Source organism: Siphateles boraxobius, unplaced genomic scaffold (assembly GCF_051911475.1).
Source record: "Siphateles boraxobius isolate OS27281-9 unplaced genomic scaffold, OSU_SipBor_1 2, whole genome shotgun sequence".
Classification (NCBI taxonomy): Eukaryota; Metazoa; Chordata; class Actinopteri; order Cypriniformes; family Leuciscidae; genus Siphateles; species Siphateles boraxobius.
The window spans coordinates 12,478,249-12,497,298 of NW_027508810.1; the positions used below are offsets into that span (position 1 = coordinate 12,478,249).

The window sequence follows — 19,050 nt, forward strand, 5'->3', positions numbered from 1 at the left end:
CTGTCAAACTTCAACAGCAATTCAATGACATTAAGCCCATAATGTTGTTATCAAGGCACACGTGATCCAAGTTGAACGGTGCACTTTCTCCAATAGAGCCGTGGAGGTTGAGATCTCCCAATAATAAGAATATCTCTGCTCCTGTGTTTCATGAAAGAAAGACATTGAAGTCTGGAATGACATAAGGGTGAGTGCGGTATAAATAATAATGGAAATATAGACAAGAAACAGCTAGTTTTCTTTTCCCCCCTAACCTTAGATGAACATTTACAAGGTTAAGAATGTCAGAAGAGTGTCAGAACTATAAGAGTGTCAGAACTATAAGCTCTTAAGACTTCACTCAAGTTCCAAGGGCACTTATTAGAGGTTTGACTCATTCTGCTGGAGAGCGCTCCATGTCAAATGGATTGTCTCCTGTTTTCTTTCACATCTGAAGCTAAGAGATTTGTAACTGTAATAAGTGTCTGGATTCGGCACATGCACAGACGTATAAATCCATGCTGGCACAATAACAGCAGCTCTGAAGTTGGGAAGCGTGCCAACACACACACACACACACACACACACACACACACACACACACACACACACACACACACACACACACACACACACACACACACACACACACACACACACACACACACACACACACACACAGACACAGACAGACAGAGAGAGAGGGTCTGGTAAAGATTTACAGTAAACATGGCTGGACTGGTGGGATTCTCATCAGCTCTGCCAGAGAGGAGAATTCCAGCATGAGCCCACCAACATGGATGTTAAACCTCCAGACAGGACACAATCCTCCCGGTTGGTGCCCAGTATGCTTTTTACATTCTCCTGAACGTACAAACAGCCACATGAGGAGCTCTACTGATACATATACCTGCAGCAGGCAGATAGAATGACACCGTTTAAGAGAAGTGCAATCATCACTGTCTAGTTTAAATGACTACACGTAGACCGCAACATACATAAACAGGATATGAGTTCTGACATAATCTAATAAACATAGATAGACCGAAATGACTAAAGCAAACAGCACCTGAAACAGTTTGCCAAATGACATTAGTTTCAGCACAACACATGCCAAACATTTGCCAAAGTCATAAAACACAGACACAGTTTGTTCTAACTCAGAACACCTTTCGATTTTGCAAGCAAGGGACTTCAAAAGTCTTTTAAATTCTGAGTGAATTAAATAAACCGGATACTTATGAGATCTGAAAGCTACAAAATGAGTTTGGCCCACAAGAGGCTTTCTAATCTAGTTTAGAGTGAAAGAACAAAAAAGAAAAAAGGATCCTCAGTATTTACATTTTACGCTCCTTTAGAAGCAAATCTTGATGTAGTCAATTCAGTAAAAACTGCCCACATCACATAGTACAGTTTAATTAAAATATCACTTGTTTTAACCTTCAAATAGCCACAGAAATTTCAAAGAGGACAAGCAGATGATTCACAGGGCGTAAGATGTGGAGGTGTCATTGCTGCTGTTAGGTGATACTGGACAAATAATAATATTTCTTTCTTTTCTTTTTTTTGCAGTGATCAATGTCTCATCTGTGCTGATATGGAGGATCATTCCGGTGGTAAAACTTTTCTTCTGTCTGCCTATATCCATCTCAAGTTACACTGATGGAAGTAGTCCCAGTTTCAGACGGCATGCTTACAGACCAGGGCACATTTTGATATAGGAAGCTGGTGAAAATGCTAGTTTTAATCTGATTGGGTATGCGACAAGTATGAACATATGCAAATGTTAATGGTCTTATATACTGTAGGTTTGTTAAGATATGAGAGAAAAAAATAATGACAGAATCTTACTTGGGTGACCTATCCCTTTTTTGAGACACGTGCTATAATACCAAGTAAATAAGATATCATTGAAAGCACCTGCTTATTCAACTTTTTTTAAATGGTCCAATTGTCCATAAGAGACTACTTTTACATACTGTACACTAACTTTTAAACAATACGTGTATGTACAGTATATAATATTTTTCACTGTTTTTCCAATAGTATAAGACACTAATCAGAGGGACAGATCCTTCTTTTCATGTAGATCACTGATACACTTTTCCTCTACAGGAAAACTCAATCTCCTTGGTCAAAATTGAAGGATCTTTTGAATTTCAAGCGCCAACTTAGCCACCTACTGAAAACTGATATGGCCTTTCAAACTTTCTTCCATCTCAATAAAACAAGCTTGGCTGAGTCAGCCCTCTTAACTGGGGAGATTGAATTAACGCTGGAGAGACCGTCTCCCAGATGTGAGGAGGGTCTCCAGTACATGAGGTTCTCCCAGTATAGCACTCTGCAAGTAATAGAGAGAAATGAGTGCAGAGAAAGGTTCCCCTTTCCAAATGAATCTCATCATTATGCCTAAGGCTGTGTAACACTCTGAGGAATTTCACATTTCATTTAAATGCAAATTTTGGGTTTAATGATGATCTGGGGCATCTACCTTTTTAGCCTCTTGTATCTGCTGATTCTCTGGGTCATATTTTTTGGGCCATTAATTTGTTGTTGGTTTGCACTATATTTTTGAATATTTTCATTTTCACCCTTAAACTAACGTGATTGCAACTGAGTCATGTGTCTCTTTTGCTTTGTAAATTACTAATGGCTTACATTTAAATGCCGTGATTTCAGCAAAAATGACTGCGCACTTTCTTTAAGCTTTGGAGATTTCATTTATTTTTATTTTTTTTACAAATGTTGAAAAGACAAGCCAATTTAATAGCTTGTTTATTTTTTAAAGTGTGCGCTGTATAAGAATGAAATGTTTTGTTAAAACAAATGGACATGAGTCTTTTCAGGAATGGTTGTGTAATATCTTATTGGAGTCAGTCGATAGTGGTGAGTGCTAACGGGAAATAAATGGGAGATGAATTTCCCACAATAGCAGGTACAACTTAAACTGCACTCAAAAAACACTCAGCATGCTGTTGCTCTTTAGAAGAGACATATTAAACCACTCCATGCAGCGATTACTGTGTGGTGACCACAGGTTCCTTTGAATGGTAGGCAAAGACACTACTATCAAATTCAGAGCACAATTGAGAGAGATTTTTTATAAAAGAGAGAACGAGAGAGAAATAAGAAATAGACCCCAATTATAGTTTATGGAGAGATCTCAAAAGTCAGACATCTCAATATGAATACAATACAATTTGTCTGTTGTCATAAAAAAAGAGCGTAAAATGTAATTTTTTTGGGAGGCCTCCCATGAAGGGAAGCAGATGACTCATCCACAGAAAAATTTGACCTAAATGAATCGAGACACTTGATCTGGACTTTAGGAATGCATGTAAATAACTTCAAGTGCGTTAAATCCTCTAAATTTCCAGGACAAATCTGTATTAAACAGAGATATGTGTCGATGGGAAATAAAAATACAAATTCCGGAAAATTAAGCACTATATTGTAAATAAATAGATTTTAATAAATAAAATACGACAAATGTAATAAATTGTTAAAAAAAGGCCTTCTGACAGCATGGTAAAGCAAGCACATTATGTTCATACAATGCTGCTTACCAACAACAGACACTATGCACAGCCCACAGCTGAACTTTTCAGTGAACAAGGTAATTTCTCCAACCTGTGATTAAACACAACTTCGACGTACCCTCCTAGTAAAGTTCTGATAGGGCACAAATCTCTCCTTTTAAAGACTTTTATCAGACGTGCAGAATGTAGTCTTGGTAAATTAGCCAGTAACACTCTGGTAATTTCACAGATCTAACTGCTTTCTAGAGAGGCCTGTAAATAGCCCTGCCTTGTGCCAAAATCAAGTCTGAGAACAACATAGTCACCATATCTAATTCAATAATGGATGCAAGGGTTTTACAATCTTAACACCCCCTGGAATTTTACAACCAATTACCACCCGTCGGGGATCCTTGATGTATCAGAGGCTGAGAGCAGAGTCCAAGGACTCCCATATTGTGTAGCATTTCCTTTGTGCAAACCACCGTCACCGACCACACACTCGACTATTGTCATGAAACAGAAGGATTCACACAGGTAATCAACAGGTTTATTTGCAGAATTATGTGATCCCAACGATGGAAGTAGGCGAGTAACTGATGAATATAGTGTTCAGGATGGATATCTGGATGAGTAGCCTAATGGTCTTATCTGTTGCAGGTTCTGAAATGGAGATCGAGGCAGATATCTGAAGACGGACGAAGGAAGCAGATGACTGAAGACAAAACGTTCTGGTAGGTATCGTGCAGGTAAGGAGTCAGGTAAGTGTTCTTTGAGGGAACGACGAGACCAGACAAGGGAGTGCAGGAGAAGTGTCTCTTTATAGCAGAGGTCTTCAATCCTGCTCCTGGAGAGCCACTGTCCTGCAGAGTTTAGTTCCTACCCTAATCAAACACACCTGAAACACACAGCTCATCAAGCTCTTCAGGATCGCTTGAATATACAAAGGCAGGTGTGCTGAAGCAGGTTGGAACTAAACTCTGCAGGACAGTGGCCCTCCAGGAGCAGGATTGAAGACCTCTGCTTTATAGGGAGTGCTCATGTTGAGGTGCTGATGTAATTAGGTGATGGCTGATGGTTTGCAGGTGGAAAACATGAGGGATGCTGGGACGTGTAGTGCGGTAGAGGTGACAGAGCTGGTGTGGTGACTGGATACGTGACAACTATAGGCCACAAGTTGATCAAAAACACAATCAAATGGCATCAAATACGTTTGAATTGTTCTTTTTGTGTACTTTGCTCATTTGAAGCATTCAAGACTAGTAGGCAACCAACCTAGACATAGTATCAGCCCAGCCACTTCGGTTACTGAATAAATTTGAATCTCTCAAACCCTACGTAGACAGGGGACCATTGCCATGTTCTGATGCCCAACAATGCTGTTTAGATTGAAGCTGAATGGGCTTTGAAACAACCACTGACTGCAGGGACTCTGAACTGTATGAACATAACAAAATCTAGAGAAGTGAAAAACTCCATGAGAGACTCTAGTTGACAAATTATTCATCACAGCGGCGAGTCATCCTGAAAGCATGTCTTCTCAGTGGGTTTTAACTCAAGATGGACTGTCATCCTGCCCTCAAAAGCACAGTGAAAAGCATTTCAAAAGTAGAAAACATGTTACTTTGCATCTTAGAGTTGCTTAATGGTTCAGTTGGTCAACACAAGGGTGTCCTTGCTGTGATAAACTTACTTTCCTGTGCATGAACTCAAGGCAAGCTTAGTTTGATCTGCACCCACTTTAATGTATATGCTCAACTAAAGTAAACGCTTTATACCTCAAACAGACCTCAAATTAAAAGCCTTAGTAATAAAATGAAAGTTTAAATCCCAGAAAAAAGGGATTGTTCCAAAGCTGCAACGACTGCCTCAGGCAGGAAGAGAAAATGAAATAGCCTACTGTTTTGAAATGAGAATGCTGGTCGTCTAGCATCTTAAATGAATAAAACGGAAAGATGTACCAAAAATAAATAAATAATGCTCTTCCGATGTCCTCCGGTCAAATTATAACCTTGTGAAATGTGAGAATGAATGAGTGTCACATTCCTCCATGTAGTCAACAAATTTCCTCTGAGAACACACTCATATTACTATTCTGCTAACCAACTGAGGCTGTCCATGAGAGAACTCATCTGTTTTTTGTGCCAATTATTTGCACTAAAGTGTAAAAGCGAAGTAATGTAATTCATGGAATTTGCAGAAATTAATTTCAGAATGTTTGCAGTCATCATTTGCACACCGTTCTGTCTAGGGTTACCAACTTTTTACCACGCAGGAAATGGAATACTGGCAATTTACATGTTACATAAATTAATTTTTAGAATTTAAAACATGCTGAACATTTTAAACATTTATTGTTGAGCCTATATTCATAACAAGTTTCTTATGTATCCTAAATCCACACTGTTAAAAATTACAGTATACTCCAGGTTTATGATTCCATTTCTTTCACAGTAATTCCATAGTAGCACTTCTCTTGTATCCAACTGCACTCTTGTAAAATTTCTTGTAAAAATCTACAATATCGTACTGTACTGTATTTCTACAGTGCATATGCACTATGAAGGTACCCAGCATGCAGTGTGGCATAAATTGATAATGCTGTGGAGTTTCTTGTTGGTTTTATCTGTGCTGCTGAAATTATTTTTGGTTCACTTTTAGCAGTTTGTGTTTTTTATTTATTTGGAAATGTTCAGAATTTATCTTTTTTATTATTATTATTTGTTGAGTGTCACCATTGTTATGTTTTGTATGTCGAGTATTGATGGTATGATCCTCATTATGTGATGGAATAATAAAGGTATCATAAAGGAATTATGCTTAGGGCACCAAAATGTGTCACACTTCTGACTTTGGCTAGATTAGAAATTTGAATATGAATATATCCAAGATCCCAAGCAAATGGAACACCTTTTTTTAATAATAATAAATAATTTTACAATGACAGTACTAAACCATATAATTTCTTACAGTGGCATTGTTTAAGGCGACTTTATATTGTGAATTCACAGTAAAACAAGACCAGTAAATTACTGTGATGTCAGCATTTTTTTTGCTGTTGATTAAGAAAATGACCCAGCATGCATTAATTTCACTGTAAATTTAGGACTACAGTAATTTATTGTAAAATAATTCTCTTTAATTAAATATTAACATTTATTTCCCTGTTTTAATAAAAAAATATTCTGATTTGAAATTTACCTTGATTTTTCAATATTTTCTGCACATATCACCGTTCATAATTCATCTCAAGCATGATCTTTACTAACTCTGTATTCTCTTTGGTAAACAAGTGCAATTTAAAACATACAAAAAAATGTTGGTTGTAGTGATGATGCCACATCAGAGAAGTTGTTAAATAAATTTCCTACAAGAAATATTGAAAATATTCACTAAAGATTTATGTTTATTAATTTTTTTTTAAATGATCAACATTTTAAAGTTGCACATTTTTTTAAAATGTAATTTTTACTGTAAAAATCTGAAAAGCTGCTAAAATAAATAATAAAAGCATGGTAAAGTTTCCAAGAAGAAGAAGAAGAAGAAGAAGAAGAAGAAGAAGAAGAAATTATGTTAGTTTTAGTAAAAATCAACAATTAGAACATGCAAATACAGTTGAAGAATCAAAATGCAATGTCCTGCCTAATACATGACAGTCTGAAACCCTTTTTGTGCCTCACACAAATTATGATTCTAGTCATTCACACAGATCCGACAAAATAGCATAGATTTGAGATTTTACAATCTGTATGTGTCCTTATAATGTTTAAGCTATCCTTTATTCTTCTTCACCAATAACTGTAATTACTATAGAAGGTCTTTTGTCATTTTCTGTCATTTCATTTCAATTCATTGAGGGTTTAATAATAGCAACCGTGTTGCTCAGCCCTCCAATCTACTGGGTAGATGGAAGAGCAGAGATCTCAATTTGCAAGCATTCAAGGTGAGCTCCTGCCATTTTCATACATCAGTGAATGTGAAGAACCACTGACGTCAGTACAGATATTGCTCTAGCCAGCCTGTCTGGACTGACGTGGTAGACTAATGCAACAGTTGTCAGTGATATTCAGTGTGTTTAAAAAAAAAAAAAAATTCCCATTGCAATATTTAGCAGTATTACTGCAGATATCTAGAGAATAGCTTGTGTATATATAGCTTGTGTATATTATGAATATATTCTTCACTGAGTTTGACCAAAGAAGTCGCTTTTACTAGGGAAGTGAAAATCACGACAAAAGAGCTCAAGAATTGACGGAAATGGAGAAAATTAATGAGAAAAATGCTTCCAGAACAAAGACCGCTGAGGAGGTGGGTGATCACTGTAATGATCTATTGTCTGCTCGAGTCTACCAGCAAACCTCAATGCTTTTTGACTTGAATTGTCACAACAACATAAATGAAGTGACACCAGAATGGTAGCCATAAAAAAACTAGAAGTGTAAGAAGGATTGTGTCTAGTTACCAGTCTAACCATTTTCTACCATTTTTTTTGGTACCAATTTTTACGAGTCAGACTAGTTTTCTAGTCTACTATGACAAGAAAATGTTATTTAGCAATATATATTTTTTTGTTTACTTCTTTAGAATTACCAAAGTAAACCCATGAGATGAAGGCTTATTGGCCGCAACGCGTAGGTGTGCCGTTGCTTGTCACCTGTTTTTAAAATACAAGCCATGAAAAAAATAAAGGCTTTTTATATTTTTCTAAAACTAATTAATCGAGTGCCTTGGATTGTTTTTTGAAACCCATTAGAATTTCAACACATGCATTTCTCTTTAAAAAAAAAAAAAGGATTTATAAAGCAGAAGGCGAAATTATGCATTTAAGATCCTGAACATAATGCAATGAAGAGTGATGTATGACTCGTGATGTATGACACGGTAAATACTGGCTTCATTTATTTCATTTACAACATACTGTAATGTTTGAAATGTCATTCTGAGTTTACAAGGAATGATCTTTCTATTTATTTCCTAAGAATCACAATGGCGTATGGGATGTATGGAACAGACAGTAAAAGCTTATTTTGGGTTGTTTGGAGTATTTTATTCCATCTCCATTGTCAAAAAAAACTTTTTTTCCTACACATTAAACATTTTTGGGGAATTCGTTCACTAAATCATGTTTGTGTAAGTGAATTTGCACAAAGCAAAATGCCGGAAAAAATAAGCCAGTCCGCAAAGCCCATTTGTGCCGCATCCAAATGGATTTAATGGATGAAACCCAGAGGGGCTTGGGGGAATCCATTTTCACATTGTAAAGTGGGCTGTAGCTCTAAATGTTTATTTTCTGGAGTCAGCGGGTGTGGAGAACGTGGTGGCATCTCATATAGGGGTTATAAAGCTGATGCACTTCTGCCAGGGTAAACTATGATGATTTCTCTCTTGCTTTTCTTGAGAGGTAAATACTTCACAGTTTGCTGTCTGGGAATCATGCAGTCCTAGTCTAAGTGTCAAATTTGGAGCTTTTGTATTGCAGCAGACCTGGAATTCAGACTCTGTGCAAACTCGTGTGCAGAGCAGACGCGGAGGACTTTAAATGGATTGCGGAGCGCTGTTTTTGTTAGAGTTAAAGCAAGTCTGCTTCATCTAAGCTAAAAGGGGTTTGCAGAGGCAAAGCAATGTGCAATGCGGCTGCACAGCACTGTAAAACATCATACATGGATGAGGTACAAGCAGCTAGAGGTGTCGGATTTACCAATCGGATGGCAAGCTTTTCCCTAACTCTTACTACAACACCCCGTGGCATGGATTTACATATAACCCTGAAATAATGACTTTTCTTGGAATCATCTGAGATAATGTCACAGCTCATTGCACTGCATACATTAAAATGACAATGCACAGATAATAAATTCGACTGTTTGCAGAGGTCACCTTCAAGAAAGAGCATATCATTTTTGTCCGATTATTTACCACACACTTTAAACTGGTTCTTCCATGAACATAGAAATGGCAAAAACCTGAGAAGAATATCAAGTTTGCTTTCTTTGGAGAGAAAGGCATCTTTATGGAGCCTTGGGCAGCAGTAAAACTACTTGTAATAAAAACAACAAGCCTAATTATTAAGGTCTACTGGTATTATGCAGAACAAATATTATACTTACTGTGTCAATACCCTACTAATGTCAAACACTCAGTGACTTCTGCCTCCATAAGTCCAAGATTTACATTTGCATTGGTTACGGCAAGACAAATTGATCTGATCTAAAGCATACGGAACGTTTTAACATTCCCAAAGAAACTGTATATTTCTCTATTGAGTCCAGAGACGACTGAAACAGATAAATCAGCTTCAGGGCCGGCCACATTTACGCAAGCCAGGAGGAGAGCATGTGGAAGCGCAAGTCCTCTGTTCCTGGGTTTGTTTTCTGTCCACCGGCAGGAGAGCTGACAGCAGCAAGCTTGTTTTTTTCTTCAAATCTCCTAAGTAGCCTCATGTCATTGTTGGTGCATGGCAGAAAAGCCAATTCGATGCACGAAAAGAGTGAGACTTTAGTTAATGCTTATTTTTGGTTAAAATATTAAAAATCATTGTGCAACTCTCGAAAAATTTCTATAGTGATTTATAAACAAACCTAGAGTACATTTCCTGAACTAATATGCACACTGGAAATCAATGTCAGATGTTTGATTGTCTAGTTTTGCATTTTTGTTACTGTTACATTCAAACCCACACAAGCAGTATCTTGGAAAATGGCCCAGATGCTACCAAATATGTCCTATCGTTTCAGTTCACAGAGGGATTGGAGTGGATGTTTAAGCGAGCGAAGCCAAAATTCAAAACATATGACGCCTTAGTACCAACAACAATTTGAAATAGTTAAAGTCATAGCGTAATTGTGTCCATAAAACAACTCTGCTTAGTTTGTACTCCAGTCTCTGAGCCACTGTAAAAATGCACTTTCTCAGAAATAACTAACTAGAGCCTTTTAGTCCCTCCCAAAGTGCAGCGTTGGTAATAACAGTGCTTTCGTGGCTCCAGCACTGCAGGAGATGGTCTGCTGTGATCTTCACTGTAATGTTGGTGGACATCATAAGGCTAATAAAGAGAACTCCAGGTTTTTCTGGGTTCACGCCTCCCGTGAGTCCCACTCTAATACCGTGGCCATCAGTCCTCTGATATCTCACAATAGCCCATACAAAAATGTAATATATGGCCATATATGTGCTTATATTTTACATAGCATGACATATATCTATACATATATTTGACTTATCTGAGAACACAATATATGCCTGCAACATATATGAACATTTATGTGTCCAAACATGTGAAGAAATTATTTGAGTTCATCCATATATGATACCATATATCTGCATATATTACAGTATAGTATTGGTTTCTTGCATATATGGACAACATTAAGTATAAATATGTGACATACATATTTGTTTCCCACATATTTAATAAATGTATGTAAACATACATGCATGTGATACTGATGCATTGAAATAAGTACATATGCATATATACATATATGTGTCTTACATATATTTAACATTTATGTGCATATACGGGAAAATATATGGCACTTACATGAAAACGGCCATTTTTGCTATATTTTGAAATATATGTTTCATATATGTTTATTTGTTTTATATATATGAATTTTGCATATATTCTCATATAGGAGGCAGACATACATGGGCACTGACATTATATATGTAAATTACCTATTTTGACATATATTACATTTTTTGTATGGGAGGTGCCAGAGCCCCTGGACCTTTTATAAAAAGCTGTACTGTGAATGACTGAGAAACTGTAACAGGACTCTTAGAACATCAGCAACCTACAGCACAAGGAGGCTGTTAAGGTTAAGGAAACTCAATATTGCATGAATATGAAAAAATTTGTAAAATGCAACAAAACAAAAAAACACTTTTTCATAAGATAGATCTGGTGTTTCTTCTCATATTTTAAAGCATAATAAAACAGTATGTTGCTTAGTAAATTGTGACATTTAATTGCATGTTATAAAGCAAATTATCATGCTATTCTATGTGATTTCAAGAAAAATGTGTTACTATGGGCTGCAGAATTTTGTCGAAATTTTGAATAATTAGAATAATTAGTAAAAGGTATACATTCATTTTATTCATTCAATTCTATGTTTATTAAAAAATAATTCTGATAAATAGACAAAGAAGTGAGACGAACCACAATCCCTTGTTTACATTGAGAGAATCGTGTCGGCACCTCATTAAAACTTCCTAAAAGTCTAGCCTAATACTCCAGTATCTAAACACTGAGAAGACCATTAACGGTGCTGTAACACATTAACATTGTGATTGACAGCAGTGAGCTGGATCTTCAAGTTCTTTCTCTAGATCAACTAATGATCTTTCCTCTACACGCTGCTCAACACCAGGAACAGAATGAAATCACCACAATCACTTCAGTTCATCTAGAGAAATGCCTTCATCTAAATTCATTCATCCTTAATTATTTATGCCAAAATCGAAGCATGTTTGACATGGCTCCCACTGAAAATGGAAAACTTTACTCAATGGATTTACACCTTCGGACCAGACATCTTGTCTGTTTTGTCTGTGTTTCTCCATTAATTCAAAATCAAAGTATTTTTGGCTTTTAGAATGAATATGATAGCCTTACTATTATCAATAAGCTATATGCTCCAAAACAATGACAGAATTCGCATTTAGAAGATATAAGCATTCAAAACGTATAGTCTCTGACTTCTGCCAATATGGAAAAATGATTTTGACTCACTCTGCACTTCAGCTTCTAATCAGATTTTATGGACAATCAAATCTTCTCTAGAATATGAAGCGTCCTGCCCCCTACATTATAAATAGATGTTGAAACTGCAGCTAAAATCGGGCACTTGTTCACTCATTTACTATTTTCTACATGGTGAATTGTACATAGTGCACTATATAGGGCATAGGGAACGATTCAGACAGTGTAAATATGCTTTTCATTGGGGCGATTGAAGTCTGGTTTCACTTCGGTTTCACTTCAGTTTCACTGAACCGCCACAGCGCACACACAGTCTGCTCGGGTCCAGAGACACGATAGCACAGAGCGGATCATATGCGTGAGTCAGCGCAGGACCCTAACCAAAGGCGTATCGGACCCATTTGAATTCTGCACAGAATGTTATATTGTAAAGCGATATGTAGGAGATTAGGAGAAGAAACCGTTAGAGATTAGGAGGAAACATGAGCACATGGGTTTGTGCTGGCCATGTGCTCCTCTTATCCCACCTCCTTGTTTCCATTCCCATTGCCCCCTTGTTTAGTCGTTGTCCAGTCCTCGTTGGCCTGATTGTGTTCACCTGCACTCATTGTGTGTGAGCATTTCTAGCTTGTCTTTGTCAATCAGTCCCTGTCAGTTCTAGCTTTGTATTTATTTCCTTTTGTTTTATCAGTGTTTTTCTTTGTTCCTGTTTTTTTATTCTAGTCAAATTCCAGTCTTTATTTTGCTGTAGTTCACCCAAGCTTTTTTTTTTCTTTTTCTCTCGACTGCGATTTTATTGCTAACTAATCTTTCATTTATTTTCTCTCCAGTTCTCAGCAAGGTTGCAGTATTTTTTCTGCAAGTTCCAGTTATTTTTTAGATATCCGTTTTTTTTTTCTTTGCTAGTTCCAGTTATAATTTAGTTTCTTGTTTTTTTTTTTTGTAGTCAAAGTTTTATTTTTGCTTTTGTTATCTCTCTTTTGTTGTCTTGTTTTGTTGAATCTTGTCATGTTGGTTACAGCTCTGCCCTGCTTCCTGTGTCTTCCCTGGTCCCTGACTCTCCTGACCTGGCAGCCAGTCTGATGCTTGTGCAGTGACTTCAAGTGTCGAAGCTCTGGTTTCCTGAGCCGCTGCCTTGTCTCCATCATTGCCTTAGCATCTGGAGCTGCCTCATCCCCGCTAGCCTGTTCTCCTGTTTTGTGCCCTGCCCTTTTGTTTGGACTAGGTTCCTGCCTCACCTATCTTGTGCTGCATGTTCAAATCAACCGAGCTTCACCTTTGTTTCTCTGCATAGTGCTCTAATGCAATGTACAAGACAGCTTATTGATCTTCTGGCTACAGCATCTTACTAAGCCATCTATCAAAACACATTTGTTCCACGCCAATATTGACTGCTGAATCCACTATTGTGTAAATGCAAATTGACCTAGGACCCCTTTGGATAAAGTAATAACTCCTCCTATTGCTAAAGGTTCATATATGAGCACAGAATACTAGTTTCTGCTCTCTTTATTTTAGAACACACTACACAAAGCATCCCACCAGTTTTTCTGAATTATCTCGTTTTCTGTGTTCATTTAACTTAAAAAGAAAGCTTTAAATGAACAAATGACACTGTGTCCTGCAAAATGCTTCAAAGAGTCCCCCAATCTGTGACACTTTCATAAGGGTAAAGTATGATATAAGGTAATTGTTTTGAAAGAACCCAAAAAGTTTTGCCTCATCCGACTGTGGTGAGCTCAAAAAAGCTGTTGGTTTTATCAAGTTGGCTTTAGCATGCAGGCTTCAAATGCAGTGCAGAAGATATTTTTAGAGAGTATGCACACGTCTGTCTCTTTAGATATTGTCTTTATTACGGTCTTACACATTTGGATTGCTTGGCAATTGCAATAAAAAATGTTTTAATGAAATAAAAACCTTAAAATTCTGAGAAACCTCCAGTTCTTCTGAGAGCTCCTGAGGTATAGTATTATGCATTTAATGTGATGCGTAGCTGCACACTAATATGAACAGACACAATGCTGTTGGATTTCCTCATTTCAACACTATTTGACCGGTGAATTTATGGAGGTCAAAGTCTTTAGTCTTAAGAATGGTTTTGTAAGTCATTCTAGTCTCATTAATATCGACAAATCTTTTTCTGAAAGTCTCATTTAATCATGTCATGACTGAGTTCATAATCATAGTTGGGAGCATATTCTTTGATAGCAACAGCCAAAGTCTATGTTTGTTTTATAGGGAACGGCGCTGAAACTTGCACCTGATTGTCATCTCACTGATTGGAACATCTAACTGAAATTACCCTTTTTAGAGATACGAAAAATCTATATTCACATTTCTGGCATTTACAAATAGATTGTGAGTAAAAACACGCTCTGTGACTTAGATGAGAATTGGCTCACAATTTAAGTTACATTCAAAACTGATTAAAGTTATTCAAAAGGGTTAAAAACTTTCTACCACCACTGTATGCGGTTTACAATCATTCATATATCAAAAATAGACAACTCTAAAGTGTTCACTCTCTTTTCTCTCTGTCTGCGTCACTGGAGAACTTCATAATTGCAAATCATGGAGAAGGATTTCTGCCTGCATGGTGAGGGGAAATGACACTTTCTAAATGTGACAATCATGAAATTACAGTGCCATTAAATTTACAGAACTGTCAGCACCTAGTCAACACAGCTGATATCAACACAGCTCTATGTGGATTGTAAGCCACTAAAATCCACAGTAAAACGCTGAACATAGAGGTGAAACTTAAGACATTTGAAAAATAGGTCTTGCTATGCAAAAGCGTAAGTTGTCATCAGCTAAAAACAAAATAGAATGATGCTCTGTTTAAGTGCCTGTTGTTTCATTACAGCCTCTTAATATTTAAATAGGATAATGCATCAATATTTAATGGAAGCTTTAATTAATCCACATTTCAAGCACCAGAAAGTCACACCGTCTAGGTTAGTCAAGTTGATTCTTGCACCTTTGGGCAAGGTACATAGATCGACTCTGTCCTTAGAGACAGTTTGTGTAGATTACATAACGCTATGCCAAATATGAAGAATATCTGTCATAGACTATGACATTTGTATTCATGAATAATAAACGATCTTCAGAGAGGGGAAACACTAACAGTGTTATTGCCAAGCCACTTGTTGAAATTTCTTATGGAAAATGAACATTAAAATGTGTATCAAAAGGGGATTCGCGTGAGTAGCCTATTTTGATTAGGAACTGAATGCGAAAATTGTTTTCTCTTTAGAATATTATTTAACGAAATAGCCTACCAGAGAAGTTCATAAAAACAGAATTAATTATGCTTCATGTCACAAAAACTGAAACTGACAAATGTGAGAAAGTAATGTCTCTCAGTTTATGATTACTTTATATAAAAGACTGTGACAAACGAGCATACAATAATATAGCTAACTCCCATATAAGGACACTTTTCGCTTTTAAGCTGTGTTAAGCTGTTTCACAGCAGTCCAAAATGTCTGTGTATTCATCTTTAGCACAGAAATAAGTGAATCGTTGTTAGTATTTCAGGACAATTTTAAAGCGCGTTAATGATGAATGAATCACTCACCATTTCTGTGAGGAGCACGCGGGTCAAAACCATGGCACGACTCTAAATCCTCCTGTGGAAATTCACATCCTCTCATGGAAGAGAGTCGCTTGCAAAGAAAAGGACAACTTCTAGGCTTTACCGGGTTTGCGGAATGTCCACTGTCGGCGGTGGGCACAGTTGTGGGAGTTTAACGTGTGACGGTTATGTCAGAGCAAACTAGATGCGCGGCATTGCGCGCGTGAGAAGCGCGCGGGCAGTTCCGTGGCTCAACGGTCAGTCCGGCAGAACCGAGCTCGAGCGCCCTTCAGGTTCCACAGTGAAAAGCAAACTGAAGTCTCAAGTCCCTCCTCTTTCACACCACTTCCACCTCCAATGTGTTTATTGCCCTTTTCAAGAAACGCGTGTCCAGTGTCGTTGTCGTGTGTAGCTTACAACATTTGGAAGCGCGCGCGTTTATGTTTCAATTAGACGTCACGTAATGTATAGGCTACAACTATGCATATTCTTCACAAACTTATAGCCTATGTTAAGTCAATGAAAATAAATTATTAATAATGATCATTTAGCGTTTTTTGAACTAACTCAACTTGCTCTTGAGGATCTGCCACTATTGTGGCTATGGTTCTTTATAGACAGCCTACAAGCTTGCTTTACGTTCTTGGTACTTCTTACTAAATATATGGAACTGAAAACAGCACACAATTGAACAGAAACTGCAACTGGAGACACCAATAACTCGCATGAAATGTCAGTCATCATTTTCATGTTTTTCAGTATTGCAGTTAAACATGGATTTGCTCTCTACTCCCTTGATCCTCTGCTCTGTATCTAACATTTTTAATCCGCGTGTCTTTTAGCTTCTCTAATTCTCAAATTTATATAGCCTATAGTTAAAAAATAGATAGGCATACATAAGGCATAATAATGTTCACTCACAAAGCTTGAAAGGCCAGGTCCAACAACAACTCTGTTTACATAGCCAAATGTGACAAAACTAAGCTATATATATATATATATATATATATATATAAATAACTTGCAGAGAAAATATAGCTGTAATAAATGAATCTCACCACCAACCCTGATGAAAACACCATGTGATTTGAATGCTGATGTGCATTTGTCCTCTAAACCAGCATAAATCAACTTTTACCCAAGATGCTTTTAAAGCAGGAATGGTATATATATATATATATATATATATATATATATATATATATAAAGAAAGAAATATAAGAAATATTATTCAATAATTGTACAAAAAACAGAAACACCAAGACACAGTATCACAGTCTTGTCAACAATACCTTGTTGACATGTTAAAGAGTCAAGGGGGCATGAGAACTGGAGGTCTCCCTAAATTATTTCCTGGAGGAATGAATGATATATTTTTGAAAATACTTCATTAAGAGCACTTTCATGCCCTTGAGCCTCACACATTTCCTTGTCTCTCACCCCAGTGTTCTCTCTGTACAACCAATATTGCTCTCCTGTCCAGTCATCAGCCAGAAAGGACCATTATTATGCCTCTGTACTCTGTCTTGCCATATAAAAATGGAAGGTCCTTACTAAATCAACAAAACAGAGAGGCTTGTGTGCCGAGACTGAGCATGCGCTCCTTAAAATAGTGTTCAGCTCACTATATGTATTGAATGACACTGTGAGCCTTCACCTTAGACCTGCTCTACAGAAACATATTCTCTCGCACACAGTATATAATTCCATTGCATTCTGATCTTTCTGCTCTTTCATGTGTAGAGCCAAATTACTAACGCACCTATTCATTGTTCCTATGAAATCTCACTCCCACTCCTCCTGCAGAGTAGTAGAAAAATTGAAAAAGATTCCTCTTCAAAATAGTCACTATTTTGTTCTGCATCCTGGTACAATGGCTCTTGCGTTACTAGAAAAATTTGCAAATGCTGGTATTTATCTTCGTTATGGAAAATAGGTCGACTGCTTCCCTCTAGGTGTGTGTAAAGGGTGAATGAACAGTACATTCAAATGTTAGTCATACATCTTTCATGATTGTGTGTGCAACTTGCGCTGACGAGAAGTATACATTCAAAGTTTGCTCTTGGAACATATTTATGCCATCAGACAAAGCAAATATGAACTGTAATAGAGTAAGTTAAAATAAACCTTTTTATTATACATTTGATTAAAAAGAGAAACATCTATGCGAGTACAAGTATGTGAATGCAGATGCTTCTAGCTACACAAGCTTGTCGGGAAGCACATATTTTAGTTACATATTGGTTATTAACTTCTTTTTTTTAAAAGGTATCGGTTTTAGCTGATGTTAGATATTGAACTGTGCAATATATTAAAGTAATATTGGCCATTTAACGGTTATCAGTCTTAACATGAAAATAGTTATCTGCTTTATTATAACCAGAATTTTAATATCACTTGCAAGCTCAATTTCATGTGATATCGGTTACTAAAATATGCCAGACGATAATTCATAACACAATGCACGTACTCCATTATTCTCGGCATTGCCGCTTAGGGTGCTATAACAGTTATAATCATAAAAAAGGGGGCACAACAGCCACAAAAGGCCACCATAAAATGACAAATAGGACATCCCAATTTTGTGATCAACTGCACCATTTGGGACTATGCTTATCACTATAGCCTTATTTTCTTTTGCATCTAATTAAAGGGATATTTAACTAAAATAATTAATTTTTAAATTAAAATTCTGTCATCATTCACATGAACCCTCAGTTCATGTTCATGTCACCTGTATGACTTGTTTTTAGATATTTTGAAGAATGCTGGTAACCAAACTTTGGTGACCACTGGCTTCTTAAAATATATTTTATTCTTAATAAAAAAAATATTTAGGTCCCTAGAGTGGCATTATGTTAAAGTTTATCTCTGATTTTAACACCAAATGTTCAATAAATATTACAGTTAAGTGATGTTTTAAGATAAAGTTCGAGTCAATGACCCCGTCCTTACATGAGCTTAGTTAATTTGGTCTCCAAACAACATGATTCTAAATGCATAACAAATAATGACTGACATATTAGAAAGGGCTCCATCTTTCCAGACTACTTAGCACTTGACCAACATGTTTCATTGATACCAAGTTAAAAATGTCGATATTGTTGGCAGCCTGCTCAGTCCTGCCCTTCCTCGCAGTGGCCGGTGTCAGAGAGCAATGGTCTGATTTAGCGCAATTTCTTTGAAAGACCTGTGATTTGCTTGCGATAAGAGAAGTTAGTGGCTCCAGAGAGAAAGAAAGAAAGGTCAGGAAGAGTAAAGGAAGA

The 19,050-nt window shown here is 36.8% G+C and overlaps 1 protein-coding gene across 2 annotated transcripts in view; it reads right to left on the reverse strand.

The window, feature by feature from the left end:
* Nucleotides 1-16,155, reverse strand: part of htr4 (5-hydroxytryptamine receptor 4) — a 161,843-nt gene extending 145,688 nt beyond the window's left edge. For both annotated transcript variants that reach the window (XM_077235948.1, XM_077235947.1), the window contains exon 1: nt 15,788-16,155. In XM_077235948.1, coding sequence (XP_077092063.1) covers nt 15,788-15,863 — 76 coding nt within the window. In that variant the 5' untranslated portion in view covers nt 15,864-16,155. The remainder of the gene's footprint in view (nt 1-15,787) is intronic.
* Nucleotides 16,156-19,050: the final 2,895 nt, after the last annotated feature.